Below are 21848 nucleotides of genomic sequence, written 5' to 3' on the forward strand. Positions count from 1 at the left end.
TCAGTCAGTCTTTTTTGAATCAATATTTTATGGAATGTGGCTTTTTATAAACAGGCAGTGCTTTTTACTGGGACCTTATTAACAATAATAATAACAACAATTCACATTTGGAAGATGCCTTTGAGAGTATAAAATAGTTTCACACACAATGTCAGATTTGATCGCAACAGTATTATAAGGCTGACTTACCTTTTATTATTCTCCAGTAGCAAATGAGCCATGAGTTTCACAGAGGTTAAGAGACTTGCCCTGTGCCCACAGCTGGTAATGTCAGAGCCCCATGTTGGAACCTAGACTCCAAATTCAGGGTTCACCCTGTTACTTCAAGCTCTTTGAGACATAGTCTCTACAGTCAAGGAGCTAACAGTTAAATTTAACCAGCTTAGTAATTCATCTGAACAAAAGAGCCAGCTCTGGGAGTTTTCCCTAATGTCCCTACTGAGAAAGTGTTTCTCCCTGGTCTTAAAGTTTCTAAAAGGACTGTGCCAAACACAGGCTTCTGAGGGCATGCATTTGGCTTCAGACATTTGAGTTAGGCTTTGTCATTTGCGTCATTTCCAGGGCTAAAGACATTCCCTGCTTAGAATACTGACCCCTCTGCACAAAGTCGTAAAATGTAATAAACCAATTATACAGGAAAAATAAAAATATGAATTGGCAGATATTAACTTAGGATTTTCTCTAGAACCCTTTGAATAGATAAAAAATCAGGGTAGAACTTGATCAGGCATGACAAAGTGACTATAAATCTAGAATGTCTGTATCAAGCCACACCTGCCTTGCTCCATAAGCAAACACACACATCTCCATCACTGTGGGTGATGAAGCCAGTTTTGTCACAGCTCTAGCTCGTTCTTTTTCAGCCATCTTGCACTTAATTCAGTTTACACTCCTTCTTCACCAAGTGCACCCCGTTAAATAGAATTATGTAGAATTTAGACTTAGATGTTCCCATTTCACAGCCAAATAACCCTGTTCCAGTGCCATCTCTTTTGTGAAATCTTGGATTCCTGTAGGCAAAGTTAATCTTGCTGTGTTGTATTGTGGTTGTTTGTTTTTATCTGTCTCCCCCTGCTTCGTAGTGAACAGCATAAGCATTAGAGGACATGTGTTATTCATTACTAAACCCCAGTGCTCTAGGCTAGCAATCCCAAGTTATTTTCATCACATATCCCATCAGTTAAAAAAAAAAAAACAACATTTTTTCCATGTATGTTGTGTGTGTATACAGAGAGAGGGGTATGTATAAGAATATGAATTACAAATATCATAGAACATTATCAAAAAAAATAAAAGGATTAAAAAGGACAAAAATAAAGGCAAATGTCATCAGAGGTTCTAATTTTTTTGCCCTCCTGGTGGATAGTCTTGCACATGCCCAGGGCTGCATTTGGAAACTGAAGCCACTGATTTTCACACTTTGGCAGGACACTGTAAATGTTTGTGCAATGGGTCTGTGGAATGAGTCTCTGGCATATCAGGCCCTTCCCCTGACACCAGTCACTTTCTCAATTAGTGAACTGGCTCCAAGTGCTTTCCCAGCTTCTGAGCACCCTGGCTTGGCGAGAGGAGGGCTGGCTGGATGTCGGACACACTGGCATTGCAGGGTGCCCTTATACAAGGGACAACCCACACGATGTGAGTGAAGGGCTGTGTGATTTGTATGCTGATTCTTTCATTCAGCATGTATCGTATTGGCTGTTTACCCTCTGCCCATTACAAAGTTAATTTCACCCTTCAACCCAAAAGACGGAGATGGAAATGAGCAGTTCTATTACCATGTGATAACAAAGAAGTTATTGAAAGTGCATTGAGTGCAGAGAGCAATGCCTAAATCTTTCAAAAGTTTTGGAGAAAAGGTTTTAGGAAAATGGATAGAAAGCTGAATGGGGAATTTATGAAGTAATGAAGGAAGAAGGGAAATTCTAGGCACAGGAATCAGCCCAGGCAAAATCAGGCAGATATATACACAGCATAGCATAATCAACACACTCCGCATAGTGGGTATCCCGGAAGGATAGGAGGGAAAGTGGAAGCAGCAGCTAGGCACGAGGCTGGTGTGTCAGGGCCAGGTCATCAGGGACTTGATGTGACCTGCTAAGGAGTGAAAACTTTATCCTTTCAGTATGGAAGCCTTTGAAGAATAGTGGGCTGGAAAGTAATGTGAGAGGTGAAGACACTAGAATCGGTGTGCTGGAAAAATTATGCAAGAGGATGGAGGGGTGGCACTGTTACAAAGTCTGTATAGCATTTACATTGTATATTTTATTTATTAGCTGTTTTATTGTGAAAGTAACACATGGTAACTGTAGAAAATTTGGGAAACGTAGAAAGAGCATAGCCCATATAGTAGTAAGTACTTAAGTATCTGTAGACTACTCCACCATTCAGAGATGTATACTGGTTTAAAAAAATAGGAATTTACTATGCTTTCTATCATATCCTTTTCACATATTATGACATTAGCCTCTTTCTAAAACCATATCCAGTATCTACATAATATTAATAGAAAGCCTATTCAATAATTCATTTAACCACTCCTCCTTTTGCTAAATTTAGACTGTTTACCAATAGTTAGGACCCTGATTATTTCCTTATGGAACATTTCAAGAAGTAGAATTACTGAATCAAAGTATGTAAATCTTTGTAGGCTCTTGACACACATTGTCAGAATGCATTCGAGACAAATTTGTGCCAATTCCCATTCCTTCTAACAGTTCCAATTTAACCACACCCTCTGCAACATTGTATTTTTTATCTTAATCTATTTGATATACAAAACTTGTTAAGGTTGAATGCTTAATCATATTTTTATTGGCTGTGCTTTGTAATTGTGGAATTCATTAAAGCAAAATGATTATGTAATGTCATTTTCAGATTTCTTGTGATAATGGGAGGAGACCCGCTGTTGTCTAAATTCAGAACAGGGAATATTTGCTTTAAGTGATTTCAAAGCAGATTTTAGATGCTGTGAGGGATACAAAAAGAAAGAAGCCATCATCAGAGCCCTGCCCAAGCTCCAGGTCCATTGCACAAGGACACACAGGCAAGACTGCTACTAAAGGCACAGCTGCAGGAGGAGCCTGGTTGAAAATATGAACAAGGGCTGGGGAGTCGGGCCAGGGAGAACGGTGTCAGATGGGGATCTGGGAAGGTTTCTGCAGGAAGGTCTTTGGTGTGAGTCTTTCTGATTTCTAACCTCTTCTTGCCATCTTGTGTCAGTGGTCCTCAAAGTGGGGAGACTCGGAATCACCTGGAGAGCTCATTTAAAAATGCCTATTCGAAATCTCAGCCAGTGATGGGGATCAGGGGCATCTTCAGACAAGTCCAGGAACACACCTTCTCAACAAGCATCCAGGTACTTCCGAGCCTGGGCTTGAAGACATACAGTCTCACGTCCACGTGCTATTCACAGGGTCAGGAAAGAGGCCATCCTTCTCGAGGATGAACTCTCTCCGTCTATACTCTGCCTCGCGCTTACCACCCACCCAGAACTGTACAATGGACCCACTGATTCTCTCCTCTCCTCACATTCTCTGTTGTTCAGTGTTCATCCATCCATCCATTCTTTCATTCTGAGCACTTGTACCAGGTACTATTGGAGTTGGAGGGACAGAAGTACCATCAAAATGTTTAGGATACTTACATCCTCCAATCTGTTGAGTTCTGCCAAAGTAACAGTAATCTGAGAAGGGCCAGAGAATGTTCACGCTTTGCTCATTCCCCTGCTCATCAAGGCAGATGGTACTGCTTGCCTGTCCACTTCTTGGTCTTTAGCCTCTGAGCAAATTAGAACACCTCTGACCAGCCTACATGCCTCCAGCACTAGAAGCAAATGACACTCTAACAAGGCTGAAAGCTGAATATACAGAGACACACCTTATAATCACTGTGTGTGTGTGTGTGTGTTTAAGTCTCTGTTAATTTGAAGGCATGAATTTCATGCCATATCAGTACCAGATTGGTCACTTCTACTTCACAAGAAAAAAAAAATTATAATTGGCTTAAACAAAAGGGAGTGTACTAGCTTGTATAACTAGAAGTCTAGACAGGTTTGGGGGTCAGCTTTAGCCCATGGGCTTAAACCCCACTTCCTGTGTATATGAGGAATGACCCTTCCCCCATCTGTGTGGCGACCCATTTCCCAGAGAGGTGGGATGGCTGCAGCCTTCTCCCAAAGCTCTGTCATGACTGAGGAGGTAGGATCTGGCCACCTCAGGAAACTACTCATATCCCATTGGGCTGAAGTAGGTCACAAGCTCATCCTGAAACAATCCTGGACCAGGGAGTTTAGGATTATTTCTAGTGCACAGGGATCCTCCCCTGGAACAGCAAGTCCCCAGAGGGATCTGTTTTTCAAGTATCTTTAGTTCAAAATAATTCTTATCCCAAAATAGCATGGTCTGCCACCCTTCAGAGCTATTTTAGGACTGAGGGTTCCCAGTCTCAGATTCCCAGTAGGTCTCAGAGGAAAAAAAGAAATACAGCTCTTTAGAGTGGAGGCACCAGGTAAAGACAAAATGAGTAAGAGAGTCAAGAGTATTTAAACTAAAAAAAAAAAAAGTTACAAAACTCTACATCCCTCCAGCTAAGATGGGGACTGGGTATAGAGATGGGGAGGGGCTGGGATACTAGATGGGAGCTCAGTGACTCCAGCTCCAGGGTAAAAAGGCTTCTGTGAGGCCACAGAATGTGGTAATGAAGAACAGGACCTTGGATCCAGGTAACCTGAGTTCAAATCCCACAGTCACTACTTATGTGATTGCCAGGCCTCAGTTTCTTTATCTGTAAAATGGGATGATGAGTCACCACCTCAAAGGGAAAGTGAGAATTAAATGTTAGACTATCTAAAGTGCATGCATGCTAAGTCGCTTCAGTCGTGTCGGACTCTTTGTGACCCTATGGACTGTAGCCCACCAGGCTCCTCTGTCCACAGGATTCTCCAGGCAAGAACACTGGGGTAGGTTACCATGCCCTCCTCCAGGGAATCTTCCTGATCCAGGGATCGAACCCACATCTCTTATATCTTCTGCATTGGCAGGCAGGTTCTGTACCACTAGCACCACCTGTGAAGCCCATCTAAAGTGTAATCCTTAAATTATTCTAGTGCTACTGTTGGAACAATCCTTATCTGGCACATAGTGTGTGCTGTGTAACCATCTGTGTGTTACTCTGCCTGGGAACCTACTGATACTTGCAATCTACTCGTGGAGCTTTATCACAGTAGCTATGAACATTTGAAAACACCTACCTTCAAATCAAGGAAGAAATAACTCCAAAGACCCATTTTAGAATTATTGAATGACATATGCATAAGATTCTGTGTAGGGGTGGAGAAAGATAAATCAGATCAGGATCTGCCCTTCCAAGCTCCTAGAGATTACAAACCCTGGACACAAGTAACTCCGATACAAGAGAGCTGACTCCCTTAGGGAAGGTTCAAAAAATCAGAAGGTTGTTCAGTTGAAGCTTTCACTACAAGCTGGAAGAACCAAGAATGACATCAGAGGGGTGGGGGCATCTTGGGACTGAGGAAAAAAGCTTGATCTAAAAAACAAAAATTACCAAGGTAATAGTTTCATATGTTAGTAATACATACCTGAAGCTAATATATATCTGAACTTCTCACCATCCTTCCCCATGATATCACATTCAGTTTCATGAGCCTGTATATATTGCACAAGTATACAAAAACCCGAACACTCCTTAATGAAAAGGGGAAGCTTTGCTTTTGTCCTTCTGTGGAAGAGTAACCCCAACAAAGGCTTCTAAGATAAGTCCTGTGCTTTCTGACATGTGCAAACTAGGTGTTCCAAATACACATCTCTCTTGGGAAATTCATCACATTTCAAATTATACGTGTCTGTTAGAGCATAGATCTGTTCTACCGTCCATGTATTTGTTATTCCTGCTTCTGACACTTCCTTAGGCCCCAAAGAGGTCTTAATCCCTGTCAAATGTTATTATGTTACCGACTTTTATGTAGTCTTGAAAGGGGTTGTTTATTTAGTTTCAGTGACTCCTTGTTACTGCCAAATATTATTTCATTTCAGCACAGATGTAAGGGGTCCAATGACTGGAATTATTTTACAGCCCTGACATTGTCGAGAGATGGATACCAGTTTAATTATGGACAGCTGAAAATGATCCAGGAGTCACCTGCTCTGGATATTTATCATCATTAAGAACTTCTCACTAAGCTGTGGTCTGAGCCCTTTCATAACGTTCCAGTTGTGAGACAGACAGGATGATCTATATGGAACCTAGATCTTCCGTCACCTTGAAATTTATGTAGGGACAGCTTCGTATCGCTTGATTATTTTCTTTTCCTCTGCTCAAAGTGAGAAAATATTTTTCAGTCATTCCTCTTCCTTTTCTTTCCTCTTTCTCTGTCTCTCCCCATTGCCTTCTCTCACTGCTAACCCTGCTCCTTCCAGCTGTTTTTCCAATTATGCCTCATTGGAAATTATTCATTACTTAAAGAATGTGAGCTGGATAGACTTGACACATAAAGGATCAAGTAATGCAATGAAGTTGGCACTCGGTAAACGCAGGAGGAATGAAGGAGGGAAGAGAGTGGGGGGAACAGAAAGGAAGCTGAGGAGTTGCAGAACACTCGGATCATTCCTTCCTCTAGTTTTAGAAGAAATTAAGAATAGCAGACTTCCTCCTTCTCTCCCCTCTCCCATTATATACTCCCATTATGCACCATGATGAAATCTATCTTTACACCTTTTGCTTTTATCTCCGCTTTCTCTACATGGACCTTGACCTGTCCTTGTCAGAACAGAGAAAGGGTTAAGTGAAAGGCACATCCAGGTTGCCACCATCTGGTAACAGATTAAGGTCCCCTTCTGCCTGCCCAAATGCACATTGCTCCGCTCCTTTTCTCTCTCCCCCAACCTGAACTGAAAGGTCTTCAAGAATTCTAATCCTTCTCTGGATGCAAGCGTAAGAACAGTAAGAGCTCATTTTAGTAAAAGTTTTCTGTGTGTATATCATTCACCTAAGTCTTGCTAGCCCTTTCTGTGCGCTATTGCATTCAACTCTCAGTATAGTCTTGTGAAATAAGCACTGTTCATATCCTTTTTATGTACATCCGTGGTTCTCAACCAGGGATGGTTTTGTTCCCTGGGGAAATTTGGCAATCTCTGGATATAACTTTGCTTGTCACCATTGGGGTAGCCAGAGGATGTGGAAAAAACAGCCTCCAGTGCACACAAAAACCTCCTGCAATGAAGAATTACCTGGCGTTCATTGTCAGTAGTGCCACCGTTGAGAAACCCGGATGTAGCTTAAAAAGCTGAGGTTTATAGGCATTAGGGAACTTTTTCAAGGCTACCCAGTGGTACTGTTTGAGAAGACCGGGATACAAACGCAGCCTGTGCTTCTCTACTTCGCTGCCCATGTGCAGTTGTGGCTTCAGCAGCTGGTTCATCATCCCTTGAACCCAAGGACCTAAATTCCCAACAGGAATCTTTTCCTATGAGAGAATCTCTATATAAGTGGCTCTTTTCAGTTATTTGAAATCACCTGCTCATCCATCCTTCTCATCAAATATTTAGAATCACTCCCACTTTTCACTTTCACTCACCTTTCACCCACCTTTCACTCTAAACATTGAAAATTTTGTGAAAAACACACACATATGTACACACTTACACTGGGGCAGTATGTCCTCTGACTTTGTCATTTTAAAAGTATATATAGCATATATAGGGCTTCCCAGGTGGCTCAGTGGTAAAGTATCCACCTGCCAATGCAGGAGACATGGGTTTGATCCCTGGGTTGGAAAGATCCCCTGGAGGAAGAAACAGCAACCCACTCCAGTATTCTTGCTTGGGAAATCCCATGGACAGAGGAGCCTGGTGGGCTACAGTCCATAGGTTTGCAAAGAGACAGACACAACTGAGTGAATGAACACATACACGCATAGCATATATAAGACAAAAGCAGAATACACAAGCAGCAAACTTTGACCTGCCTCTTGAGAAACCTGTATGCAGGTCAGGAAGCAACAGTTAGAACTGCACATGGAACAACAGACTGGTTCCAAATAGGAAAAGGAGTACGTCAAGGCTGTATATTGTCACCCTGCTTATTTAACTTCTATGCAGAGTACATCATGAGAAACACTGGGCTGGAAGAAGCACAAGCTGGACTCAAGATTGCCAGGAGAAATATCAATAACCTCAGATATGCAGATGACACCACCCTTATGGCAGAAAGTGAAGAGGAACTCAAAAGCCTCTTGATGAAAGTGAGAGAGGAGAGTGAAAAAGTTGGCTTAAAGCTCAACATTCAGAAAACGAAGATCATGGCATCTGGTCCCATCACTTCATGGCAAATACATGGGGAAAAAGTGGAAACAGTGTCAGACATTATTTTGGGGGGCTCCAAAATCACTGCAGATGGTGATTGCAGCCATGAAATTAAAAGACACTTACTCCTTGGAAGAAAAGTTATGACCAACCCAGATGGCATATTCAAAAGCAGAGACGTTACTTTGCCAACAAAAGTCCAACTAGTCAAGGCTGTGGTTTTTCCTGTAGTCATGCATGGATGTGAGAGTTGGACTGTGAAGAAAGCTGAGCACCGAAGAATTGATGCTTTTGTACTGTGGTGTTGGAGAAGACTCTTGAGAGTCCCTTGGACTGCAAGGAGATCCAACCAGTCCATTCTAAAGTAGATCAGTCCTCAGTGTTCTTTGGAAGGAATGATGCTGAAGCTGAAACTCCAGTACTTTGGCCACCTCATGCAAAGAGTTGACTCACTGGAAAAGACTCTGATGCTGGAAGGGATTGGGGGCAGGAGGAGAAGGGGACGACAGAGGATGAGATCGCTGGATGGCATCACCGACTCGATGGACGTGAGTCTGAGTGAACTCTGGGAGATGGTGATGGACAGGGAGGCCTGGCGTGCTGCAATTCATGGGGTCGCAAAGAGTCGGACACGACTGAGCCACTGAACTGAACTGAAACTTTGAAGATGGCACATAAAGTTACAGTTTACTTTGATGAAAATATAGATATATATTCTGACATGTGTTATTGATAAACATAGGAACTTGTGTTCTGCAGGATAATTAGCTAGAAATGGTAAATAATCAACAGTATTACTTTTAAGGTACCAATTAAAGATGTTAGTTTTCTCTTGTTACCAATTCTTCATATCTGCTGTTTCAGTTTTGCCAGTGTTTTTATAAACTATCTTTTAATGATCTTGACCATCCCCAAAGGCAGCTGAACACATGAACACACATACTTGTGCAGACATGCATATACACATACACAGACATGCACACGGATATATTCAGGCACAGATACATGCATACACACACCACATGTCCACACACACTCAGACACAGTCACACACAGACAAGTCCCAGGTCTTACTTCCCAGAGCAGTTTCCTTGCCTGTATTCTTCCCCACAGCACAGAGCTGCTGGCTTGCTGGTTTTCTGCCCCACCCACCTTCTCGTCCTCTCAGATGCTCCTCCTCTGACCCTGCCCCAAGGTTATTTCCATTTTCCCCTCACGGTTCTTCCCCTGCAGACTTAGTCGTGGAGTGTAAGAACTCCAGGCAGTGAAACTTGAGGGTGGGTAGAGGAGAAGCTAGTCATGGCCGGAAGGCTGTTGTCTTCTGGGGGCAGTCTTCTGGGGGCACAAAAGCGAAACTATATTCATCTTCAGAGTCAGCCTCAAGCATTTCAGGCTTTCAGGTGAAAGATAGTAGTCACCTCCCACCCTAAATTCTCAGTTGTCACACCTATTACTTATTGGTTGAAATTATATCATCAGTTGCTAGTCCCTTTCATTCTATAACTAAAGGATAAAACCTTATAATACAGCTTACGCACTGGCATAGTAAAATTCATTCAGAGTGAGTTACTAAGTTAAATCTTTTCTGTTTTAGTGGCAGGAGTGATTTAGACAGCAAAAAGGCACTCTGTATCTTTCTAAATTATGCCTCAGGCAAGTCCCATTTATCCTCACCTGTTCAAGGGCGTATTTCTTAAATGAGCGGAAAAAAATATCTTAGCCTGGAAGTCATAAATTTCCATTACTTTTCACTGGGTAATATCTGAGTGTACCATTATATTTAATAATGCATATGAGTATTCCTACATTAATCAACTTTGCCAAGGATGGTGCCATAAGAATATCTTTTCTTTCAGTTTTAAGGGTAAAATCAAAGGGACAAAGTGGTGGGATGATTAAACAAACATTATTTTATTTATTGAAGTATAGCCGATTTACAATATTGTATTAGTTTCAGGTGTACGGCAAAGTGATTCAGTTATACATATATATATAAATTATTTTCTAGTATAGGTCATAATAAGATGTTAACTATATTTCCCTGTGCTTATACAATAAATCCTTGTTGTCTTAAATAATCATAATTTTAAATGAAATAGTAATTTTTCCACTTTTTATTGCAGCACAGACATGTCCTGACCAAAACAGAAGCCTCGAGTTACACGTGGCTCTTTACATTTTAGTTTTAAATAAAATTAAAAATTCAGTTCCTCAGTCACACTAGCAATATTCAAGTGCTCAATAACAGCCAGTGGCTGGTGGCTCCTCTGTTGTACAGCACGGATAAAGAACATTTCCACAATCACAGACCTGTCAGCATGAATATAGACAAAAGTTGGAGAATATCCAGTTAACAGGGCCCATGTGGGAGCATATCCTTTCATTCAGTTGTGGAAACAAGAATGCTGCTAACTTTTCAGATGTCAATTTGGAAGTATCAATAAATATTTAAAATATACATGAGCTTAATAGAAAAAAAAAAACCTGAAATTACCAAAATGTCCATCAGTTGGGAACTGATTAAGTAAATGACCAAACACCCATACAATAGAGGTTTATGCCAATAATTTAAAAATGCATATGCAAACAATATATGTCAGCCTAGAAAGCTGTCCTGGCTACCTGTGGATGTAAAAACACAAACCACCTGACAATATTAAAGTGTGATACTATTTGTATTAAAATATAAAAAGATGTATGTCTATATTTGCATAGGAAATTATTTTAAGACAAGAATTGGTCAATGGAATGGAGGAGATTGGGGAAGCATGTTTTTCCCACTGTATGTCCTTCTGGTACTGTTTGGACTTTGTACCATGATAAGGAAGTGTTATACTCAGTCATGTATTAAAGAAATGAGAGAAACAAGAGAATGTGATACCAAATGAATGAATGAATGAAAAAACAAATGAACAAATAAAATTAGCATGTTAAAGACGTATTTGCTCAGCCCTGGGCTAGTCTGGAGTGAGTCAGGTTTATGGATTCTGTTCCTATTTGCTGAGGTCTTTACATCTCCAAACCAACCCTAAATCACTGATGCAGGAATAATGGGTTAAATGTGAAATCATGCCTTAAGCATTTTTACAGCTACTCTAGCAAATACCATGGACACTCAAAGAAGACCCTGAAACCAAGAGATTTTTAGGAGAAAGAGTGACTATTTGGAACTCTTGCAGGGAAAGTCTTCCCTCACCTTATGCCTCTCTCATCACCCCTCCCTTCTCTGCCAACATAAGCACCTTTCCCTCTTCCCCACCACCTCCTTCCCATGGCTTGCTCCAGGCAGGAGAAATGCAGATCCAAAGTCTTAACCTTCCTTAGAACTCACCTGGATTGAACATGCAGCAAGTTAAGCTACAATGCAAGCTGTTCTATAAGCACTCCAGGGAAGCCAGGCAGCAGATCTATAGACCCCACAGAAGTCCTATCTATCTATCTATCTATCTATCATCTATACACACACACACACACACACACACACATATATATATATACACACACACACATACATTTGCACACATGCATATATTCAGTTCCCCTGGGAACCTTTGGAGCAGTTCTAAGTGTTGTCCAGACTGATGCCGTGCTTACTACTAATGTGGGGAGGATCCTCAGAACGGGATGAAGAGCGGGGGAGAGGGCTGTAGGTGGGCCTGATCCCCAGGAAAGCAAAGAATTTGGCTCATTTGGTGTGTTTTTGTTGGATCAGATCATTAGACAGTAAATATGACATAAATCTTTGAGGCAGGCCAGTGATATACAGTGAAATGCTTTTATTTCTTAGTGTGCTCAGAATCACAAACTTCCTAGAAGACAAAGGGCATCTACCTTCAAAATCAGACCTTCACACAGTAAAACACAGATGTGTCTTCCTGCCTCAGCTGCACTCTTTGAAGCTAAATTTCCTCCACTAGACTTTTCCAGAACTGAGCACCTCGGGTACGTTGACCTGGACATCCCTCACAGCCCTGGCAGGCCCCGTGGCCTGGCCTGAGTAGGTCTAGGAGACACACACAGGCCTTGTCTGGCAGCAGTTTTTCTCTATTTAACAAGTCTCACTTGCCTGTAAGACTCATTATTTTAAGTTTCTGACTCATGTCAGGATCATTTGTTTGGTATTTTGACTTGATGAGTACCCAGGTTTCAACCCACTGAGGACTTTTTCTGCCTAGTTCTGGAAACGGGATTTTGTCTAATTACACCATAGCTCTGATCAGCTCACTGTGTCCTTTTTCTCTTATATCCCTCATCCTCCCAAGACCGACAGCCCTTGCCATCTTACCTCCCCAACACACACACACACACAGACGTACAGAAATACACACACACAGATACACAGATATATATACAGAGAGACACACAGATACACACACACACATGGACTAAATACTGGACAAGTGGTAGTCATTCAGTTTTGTCTGACTCTTTGCTACCCCGTGGTCTGTACACAGAATTCTGCAGGCAAGAATGCTAGAGTGGGTTGCCATTCCATTCTCCAGGGAATCTTCCCAACCCAGGGGTTGAACTGAGGTCTCCTGAATTGCAGGCAGATTCTTCACCATCTGAGCTACCAGGGAAGCCCAGATACTAGACAAGAAATGCTTAAAATTCTGAAAGGTTGACATTTTGATTACTACTTCAGTTACTACAAGTGAGGCAAGAAAGGGAAGCTTTTCTCAAACGTTACTCGAGAAACTGCACCACCTTTTAAAATCCACACATATTTTTTTCTTCCTTCAAAGATGTACCCTTCAGACAAAGATTTCTGAGGATTGGTTTTTCATCTAAGATCCAGTTCCTGGTGGGTGGAAGTGTGAACTGTGGGGTGTGAGAAGAAAGATTTTTCAGTAGAAATTCATTTATAAATAATTTTCTGTTTCTACCTCTCCAGGGGATGACTCACATACCATAAACATTTTCAGTCTAAGATTTTTTTCAGAAGAGACTTTTAGTTACTTTAATTACCCCCAGGAGTCATATGATCATTCCCTTTGGGGGAAGCACAGAAAGACAGTGGCACGTGTGGGAGTCACATCTCTTCCAGAAAGGACAAGCTTACTGGTTGCTCATGAGGCCACGTGCACTGCCGTGTCCTTCTCCAGGAGTGTGGGCATCAGCATTGAGTCTCCCTCCGACTGGGCCTGTTCAGGGAGGAGAATGCCTCCTTGGGATTCGCCCTGCCACTGCTCTGATGGGCTCTGTGTCCGTGAGAACCTGGGTGCCCTGCAGCTCCTCATCTCCCCATTTCACAGGAGGATATCATTCTTATTTTGAGGCTTTGCCAGCTTTTTGTTTTAAATCCAGCTCTCTACAGACAGTTTTTTGATGAACCAGAAATAACATTTATGGCCTGAAAAATACCTTTCTCTTGGGAAGTTTTGTTGTGCTTTGAGTACATTTTAACACCATGAGGTAACATTCACAGGGACATGGGGATAAAAAGCAATTCCAGAGACATCCCATCCATCACCGTGACGCCAGGCAGGCTTCACCCACACCACCCCAGACGTAGGTAAATATCCTGTTTTCACAGATCATCAGGAAAAGAGACCCAGGCCAGTGTTGACTTCCCTTCAACACTGTCATTATATTTGTATCACAGGGAAACACCCCATGCTAGACTGCTCTGAGCCTTACAAACTCAGAGTTGTATATTTTGAACCAGATGTCACAAAGAAGCCTGATTGTCGGCACAGTGTTTAGCTGGTATTATTGAAACATACCATTTCAAACCAGATACACCTACCCTTGAGACTGGAACCAATCGGACTGCTTTCATTTTATATGTAACTAACTGTCCAACCGCTCAGGATTCCCTTGTCTCTCGAGTCTGGTCATCATTAAATGGTGAGGTTCTGCAGGTGTACCCTTATGTTTTCCAGCTCCCAGAAATCACAGCCATCATGTCCCTTTCCCTAAATCGTGTTAGCAGGAGCAGAACTGCCATAAAAAGCAAAGAGCTCTGTTTCACGGAGAGTGTTTGCTTAGACACACGCAAAGCTTTCTGACATTTGGTCTGTTCCGTTGGTTTTTGGAAACAGCAGCTTTAAAGGAGTCCTCCCCCTGGCTTTCCCCTCCTGCGATGCAAGGCAGGAAACCCCGACGTGGTCTCCAGGCGGTCCAGTTACATTTTGGCTTATGATAATCCACAGGGCCATCTGCAGTTAGAAGCAAAATAGCCATCTCCCTTCCTTTCAGCTATTTCCCTTGGCAAAGTGAAAAGTCCTAAGGAACCAGATCGGTCAGGAAAGCCCTGACCAAGGACTGGTATGAACCTCAGACAAGACGCAGCCTGATGAGATGCAGTGTGCGCGGTCATTGTCTGAGACGGGAGGCTCTGAAATTGACACCATATGCGCCCTGAGGAGTAATTGCTCCAAGGGGGGAGAAAAGCAACATGTCAGAACATTTTAGTAACACCTAATTCATCCCGAGATTATAAATAAATCTGATACTTGCTTAAAAACAAAAGTCGAGAAACACTTTGACTAGATTACTTTTGTGACAGTGCTTCCGGCCGCGGTGAACTTTATTAGGGAGACAACATGAAGAAAGAGAAACACGTAACAACTTTTTATGGTATATTTTACATGATTTTATTTTTTTTGCAGTAAATAAAGTGGTTATAGGGCTCCAAGGAAAAGGGCCCAGATGTTAGAGTTGTGTGAAATTTAGGGGAAACAAGCTGTAAAAAGCATAGTTATAAAACAGGCTGTCAGTGCCACACATCTGGACAATACAGCTGTATGTTCCTAGTGGCTGTCGTCACCCAAAGAAAACTCAATAACCTTATTTCACCCCAATTAGGCTGCATACCAACAGGATCAACATTAAATTGCAAGGGAGTGGGGGTAGGGGAGCAACATTCGCATGGCGCCTCTGTGTCAAACAGCTTTTATCTTTCATTTGACTTTGGTCACCAAGAAATAAAAGACTGCTAACATAGCCATTTCACTTTTTATAAAACCCTACTTAATTTATAGCGTCCTAATAAGTCAAGGTTTGACAGTTTGGGCTATTGGCTGTGCCAAACAATAGACTTTCTGTAGCATGAAACTGACCCGCCGGTCATCCTGACACCGAGCCCCGCCTGTCTTTCCTCCACCCCTCTTTGGGAGTCTGAGTCAAGCATCATCATGGGAAGCCCTTATTGGAAAAAGTTCATTTTCAGACAACCCAATATATTTCGGGTAGAGGGTAAATGCCTCGCTTTATGGCATTGGGGCATTTTTCCCTAATTTTTTTGGCCAGCATTGAGGCACCTTTGCAGTAAGACAAATATTACAAAATTCAGAATACCATTTTGTCTTTTCATCACTGACAGACATGCCAAAGGTTATAAAATGCCACTTTCCTAATAATTGTGTTTCTTCATAGGTGTTAACGGCAGCAAAAGCAATTATGGACAGCGGAGAGAAATTAACCTTACCACTGATAGGGAAACTCTTGAAATTTCAGCTTCTTCAGATTAAGTTAAAAGACCAGCAGCGCCGGGAAAGCGAGAAGAAGGTACTGGGAGGGCAGTGGTGGGTTTTCTAAACCAGCAAGAGTGACTGAGCTGCAGCCAGGTTCTCTGGGGCACTTCCTCTCTCCGTAAGCCTGCCACGAAGTGTTACCTAGCACATTTAACCGTCACCTCAACTTTCCAGGGGAAAGTCTATCCAAAGAGCTAGTGGAGGAATTACATTTTCTCAAAGACAAACCCATTAAAAGTAAGTTCCCCTGAAATGTGACAATATTCCAGGGCATGTGGCTGAGGTCATTTTTATGGTAGTCTGTTTGTACGCTAGGAGCAAATTAGGGAACCAGAGGACAGACACGGAGTCAGGAGAATATAAAAAGGTGAGAAACCCCCGCAAAGTCAGGGTCTAACTATTTTAAATATTTTACGTGATATTCAATAGAGTACTTATTAAAATAATAGGCTACAACTGTACCTTCCTAATAATCTAAATATTTCAGCAGCAAACCATCACTTCTACTCCCATATTATGTACCTGATTATTTCTTCACATATAGATTTTTCATTTGCATATGAAGTCAATCTGTGTGTTTTCCAAAAATTTGTGTTTTTCATCTGAAAAAAAAAATATTTTAAAGTCCTTTTGGCAAAGTGATGCCAGTTGCAAACCCATTTGCTATTTAACCCTTTGTCAAAATGAGAAAAGTTTTTCTTATTTTCCAAATTATGCTGAAATATTTTTGGAAAGTCAAATGCTTCTGTTTGCACATGTGTAATAAGTATGTGTGCATTTGTTTGTATGAAATGCATTTATAAGTAAATTGTTTCTTTATGCCTCTAAATGGGAGCGGCAAAACGAAGTCATGGAAGAAAAAAAGAGAAAAGTGAACACATTCCAATAATACCTACTTCCTCTTTGTAAGACCACCCACCTCCCCAAATTTGGCTTTCCTGTTTCCACTGAACTCTTGATGGGATAATCACAGAAAAAAAAATAATAATACCACCTTATATTTGTAATAAAGGGCTTTATGCTTTTCAAAGAGATTCCCTATTTAGCCTCTTACTAGGGTGATATATATTGTTCCCAGGAAAATTCTACTTAAATGGACACAGTTGATGGTACAGTTTTCCATCTGTATGAAGCTCTTTCTATCGGGTACAGGAGATTTGTACCTCAAGCAATACTCAGGGAACTCAGGGATATTAAGACTTGGCAGAATAAAAATTGGAAAATTTGAAACTAGTATAGAAACAGCTTTTCTTGCCTTTTTAAAATTCCAGTGTCACATGGGAATCTGAATTATAAAAAGTAGACTCTGAGTCCTCCGAAAATTCTTACACCTTCTATTAGCTTTGTGCTTTCCCACAGCACCTACAAATGTAAGTTACTTGCTGAGTGTTGATTTACTTATTTACTACCTGTTTTGAGTCAGTAGTTGTGATAGGAGTAGGTTTTAGATTTCAGTCAACAAATTTTAAGTAACAATAAATGGGATATCCTGGAAGCCGAGGAAGTTTTTACAGCTAACAGTATAAAATTATTTCTGCACTGTTATTTCTTTGAAATGTGAACAAAATAATAATGCAGTTATAAAATTCTTAAGATACAGAAATAATCTTTTTGTTGAAAATTTAAGAATCTTAAGGAATTTTAGATTTATAAAAATAAGAAAGTAATAGATGCATAAAAGAACTCTTTGAGCAATTAAGAGACAACAATTACATAATCTAATCGGTATCTTCATTAGATTGGATTCCCAAAACATCAACCCCAAAATCTCTGAGTTGAAAACACACAAGCCAGTGCTAAATAAATGGATGAAAACTGAAAGGAAGGGAGTACTCTCCAGAAAAGTTATCTCAGTGAAGGCAAGACTAAGGGAGTTGTTGGAGGGGTGATATAATCTATGTTCATTTCAACAATGCTGCCCAGCAGGTCACTTAAAACAATTGAGGTTAATGCTTGTCAGCCAGGGAATTGAGCAGATAGCAAAATAAGTATAAAGCATGAAAACTGATGCTACGTTGTGGATTAGAAAATGAAAAAAAGAAAAGAGGACTTTATCCAGTTTCTTCTTTCTGAACCCCTGGTGAGATTCTGAGATTCCTGCAAGGAGTGACTCTCTCGTTAGCTTTTTAACATCAACATGATATATAGTTTCTTTCTCTCAAATACTAGCTATATGTTTACACTTGTACAACCCAGAGTGTTTTGTTTCTTCTTTGTTGAATCTTTGGAATTGCATTTTTTAAAACAAATGCTTGACAATTATTCATAGCAGTAGTTATAGAAAATACTAGGGAGACTATGTGGACAAAAAAAAGTAATATAATTAGGTCCCTGTCCTTTTTCTCCAATGGAAAAAAATGTATGTACACTACATATTTGATTCTGTTTTAACCATCTATGCTTAATAATATAGTTCCAATAGCCAGATACAGTAAAATATCATTATTTTAGATTCCACTAATTTTAATCATTTATAATACTTCAGACTATGCTTAACATTGCATTTTCTTTGTCTATGAAGAAAGTATGCTGGATAATTAATATTATAAAAAATAATACAAGGAAGATATTTCTTGAAGAACAGTTTAGAACCCTTTAGCATGTGAATCTCTAGGAGACAAATTCCTGCCTCTAATTGTAGTAAGTTGAATATATTTTGAAACTTTTATCTGTTTGGAAACATCTTGTTGGTTATTTCCAAACATACATATCATGAAGAAAATATACTTTATTTCTAGAAATGTATTTTAACATTTCAGAACTTCTGAATATGATTCTTTCATATAATTAATCCCAAATTAGATTTTATTTTATCTTAAAATCTGAATAGGAGAATGTTTTGCTTGAAATTGAATTTTCCTTGCACATATCATTATCTGAACATTTATTGTGCATTTTTAGTTATATCATTATCAATTTGTTGTTAATTGTTAATTTAACAAACATTTATGGAAACAAGCATTTAGAGAAACAATCTACTGGGACATATATTTTCATAAGGTTCATTATAATTTTAAAATAATTGATTGGTTTCTATTCTGAACCAGGTTTTAATTTAGTCATTATCTGAATATTACAATATTATTCACATTTTTACTTCTTTTTAATTACAACTTTTAGGTTATATATTAATTATAAACATTTTAAAAGCCAAAACACTTCGTTGTGAATCAAAATATTTAAAATATATTGAGAATTCAGCTAAAAGAAAACATTTAATCGTGGAAAAAATTTAAATGACTATAAAACAAACAAAAAAATTAACTAATTTAAATAATCAGCCAAACTAAATGTAGTCTGTATATCTGAGCTGAGTTCAGAACCTTTGGATAGGTTTTGGGGAAAGATTCAAATATATTCTAACTGTGCTTTTAAGTTGTGAATTCAAATAACCAGTCCATATTTTCTTAGATATTTTTTGGCATATCTTTTATATAAAAGCAGAGCAGTTCTTTCTCTTTCTGACTTATCTACTTAATACCAGTTGCCTTATTTTTCGATGTCCTAGAACTGAAGAGAAGGAAGACATGCAGTTAGGAATATGGACGGCTGGTATTGGTAAACTTTTCTTAAAATAACTCCAAATTAAAAGCACCTAAATTTGATAAGATATCATGATGAAGCCCCAACAGCCCAGAACCTACTCCAAAGGACTGACAAGGAGAAATTAGGATAACTTTCATTGACGTTTTCCAGCTTACTCCAGTTAAAACCCCGAAACACTGGAAACCAGCCAATGTAATGCCATTTTGTATGTGTGTTTTGTTTTAAAAGAAAGGCCATAGGGACATACCAGGAAATTACAGGCTGGTTAGTTTTGATTCAGTTGTGGTTAAAATCTTCAGAAACTATTTTAAGAAATCAAACAGAGGAAGAGCAGAAACTCAGTTTAGAGGGACCCGTGTGGTTTCTGGAAAGGAATAACTTGCCTCACTAACTGCGTGGAATTCTTTGAGGCTGGATAATCGAAATGAGGATACTACCAACAGAACTGTTGGATCTGAAGAGCTACAAAATTCAGTGATTCAGGGTAAATCATTGGCGGTTTATCTGTAAACTAGAGCAGCGCTTTCCTAATTGGGATGCTATTAATTAATGAAACCTTTTACAGACTTTGGGAAAAATGTAAAGAAATATACATATTTAAAATAGAATAGTATTTTGAAATACAAATAGCTACTGTTACAGGAGCTAATAACAGTAATTAGCTACTATTATTGTCTGCTTGGCACTATACTTAAGCTGTTTACATCCATTACATCACTTAATCCTTTAAATGACTCTGAGGTACAGAGTATTATTCTCAATTTGCAGATGGCAAAACTGAGGGTGTGAAAAGTTAAGTAAATTTCCAGTGGCTGAATGGAGATGGATCTGGGATTTAAATCCAGAACTGTCAGACTCTAAGATCACGTTCTTAACGACTGTACAAACCCCTTCTGTGTCTCAATAATTATGCAAAATAGAACTTTTGGCTGGCAATCAGTAGAGAACTTCCCAGAAATGCCTCATTATAGGAACGAATGACTACTCAGTGGGATCTACCAACTTGCTAATTACACTGCATACAAGTGGTAAAAAAATCCCACCTGCCAATGCAGAAGACATAAGAAACACAGATTCGATCTCTGGGTCAGGAAGATCCCCTGGCGCAACAACCCACTCCAGTATTCTTGCCTGGAGAATCCCATGGACAGAGTAGCCTGGCAAACTACGGTCCATAGGCTCGCATAGAGTCGGACACAACTGAAGCGACTTAGCACGCATGCACAACATTCTGAGGTTAAGTGGGGGAACTGCTCAAAGAAACCGCCTATTCCCAAGGGAATCCTGACTTCTTATCCAATCTCACCACCCACCCAGCCACCCTGCCCAGAAATGAGCTTGTCTTTGGGGGAATCTCTTAGAACTAGATTTACTGGGATTCCTCCAAACGTCCTCAGCCCTTCTCTCTTCCCTTCTGGATGTAGGATAGCATTGGCCGAATCACAAAGGATCCTGCAGGAGACAGACATCAGATAGACATCAGACCTAGATCTACCCACCACCACCATCACCACCACCACACAGACATGGCTATGTCCTGATTCTGTGGGTGAAGAATTGCACCCTGAAGATGGCACTATGGCACCCCAGGACTTTGTGCAATCTCTAGATTGTATCATTTGGTCAAGTGAACGCAGGACACTTGTAGGCTTACCTTTCCTACACCTCAGCAGTTCTCTAGGAAAGCAAGGTCCTGACTCAATCCCATGCATTGTCTTTTCTGTCTGGCAGGCATGCAGGGAGGGCAAAGAAATAGAAAGTATAGAAAAGGAATAACAAAATGTTCATAACGCCACAACCCTATTACAACTAATGTTAACATTTTGGTATATTTGCTGTGTTTCTTTCTATGGATGTGTTTCTTTACACAGCTGTAATATTTTAAAAGTTTTTAATCCAGTTTTATTTCAGTTAAAATATACCATAATTTTTTCTCATTACCACAGCATCCACACCTACCATTGTTATTGGCTAGGTGACATCCTATTGACTACCATACTTAAAATTCCTTTATTGTTCATCATCTCCATTATTTCTGTATTCTTTCATAATAAACAATGTCATGACGAACAATCTTATCTTGTAAAATTCTTCATATTTTGAATAATTTCCTTAGTATAGGTTCATATGTGTATTAGTTGCTTGGTTGTGTCCAACTCTTTGTGACCCAATGAACTATAGCCTGCCAGACTCCTCTGTCCATGGGATTTCCCAGGCAATAATACTGGAGTGGGTGGCCATTTGTTTCTCCAGGGATCCTCCCAACCCAGGGATAGAACTCAGATCTCCTGCATTGCAGGCAGATTCTTTACCATCTGAGCTATCAGGGCAGCCCTAGCCTAGGTTTATAGATATGGATTAATTGAGCCACCAAATGTTCCCACAACCTTGTGTCTCCAGAGTAGGTTCTAGAACCATTTAGTCCCAAGTTCTCCATTAAAAGAAATCATAAATAATGCCCTGTTTAAATGAACTTTGTGTTCGCTTTTTAAAGATGGAGGAG

General features: G+C 40.2%; 1 protein-coding gene across 5 annotated transcripts in view; it reads left to right on the forward strand.

The window, feature by feature from the left end:
• SPAG17 (sperm associated antigen 17) overlaps positions 1-21848 on the forward strand; it is a 254867-nt gene that overhangs the window by 45867 nt on the left and 187152 nt on the right. For 4 of the 5 annotated variants that reach the window (XR_011463620.1, XM_070367411.1, XM_070367415.1 and 1 more), the window contains exon 4: positions 15702-15833. The exons of the other annotated variant lie outside the window; for it this stretch is intronic. Coding sequence is in view for 3 of the 4 variants with exons in the window: in XM_070367411.1 (XP_070223512.1) it covers positions 15702-15833 (132 nt within the window). In the remaining variant the exon portion in view is untranslated. The remainder of the gene's footprint in view (positions 1-15701; positions 15834-21848) is intronic. 5 annotated transcript variants of the gene reach the window in all.

The sequence above is a fragment of the Bos mutus genome, chromosome 3, assembly GCF_027580195.1.
Source record: "Bos mutus isolate GX-2022 chromosome 3, NWIPB_WYAK_1.1, whole genome shotgun sequence".
NCBI lineage: Eukaryota > Metazoa > Chordata > Mammalia > Artiodactyla > Bovidae > Bos > Bos mutus.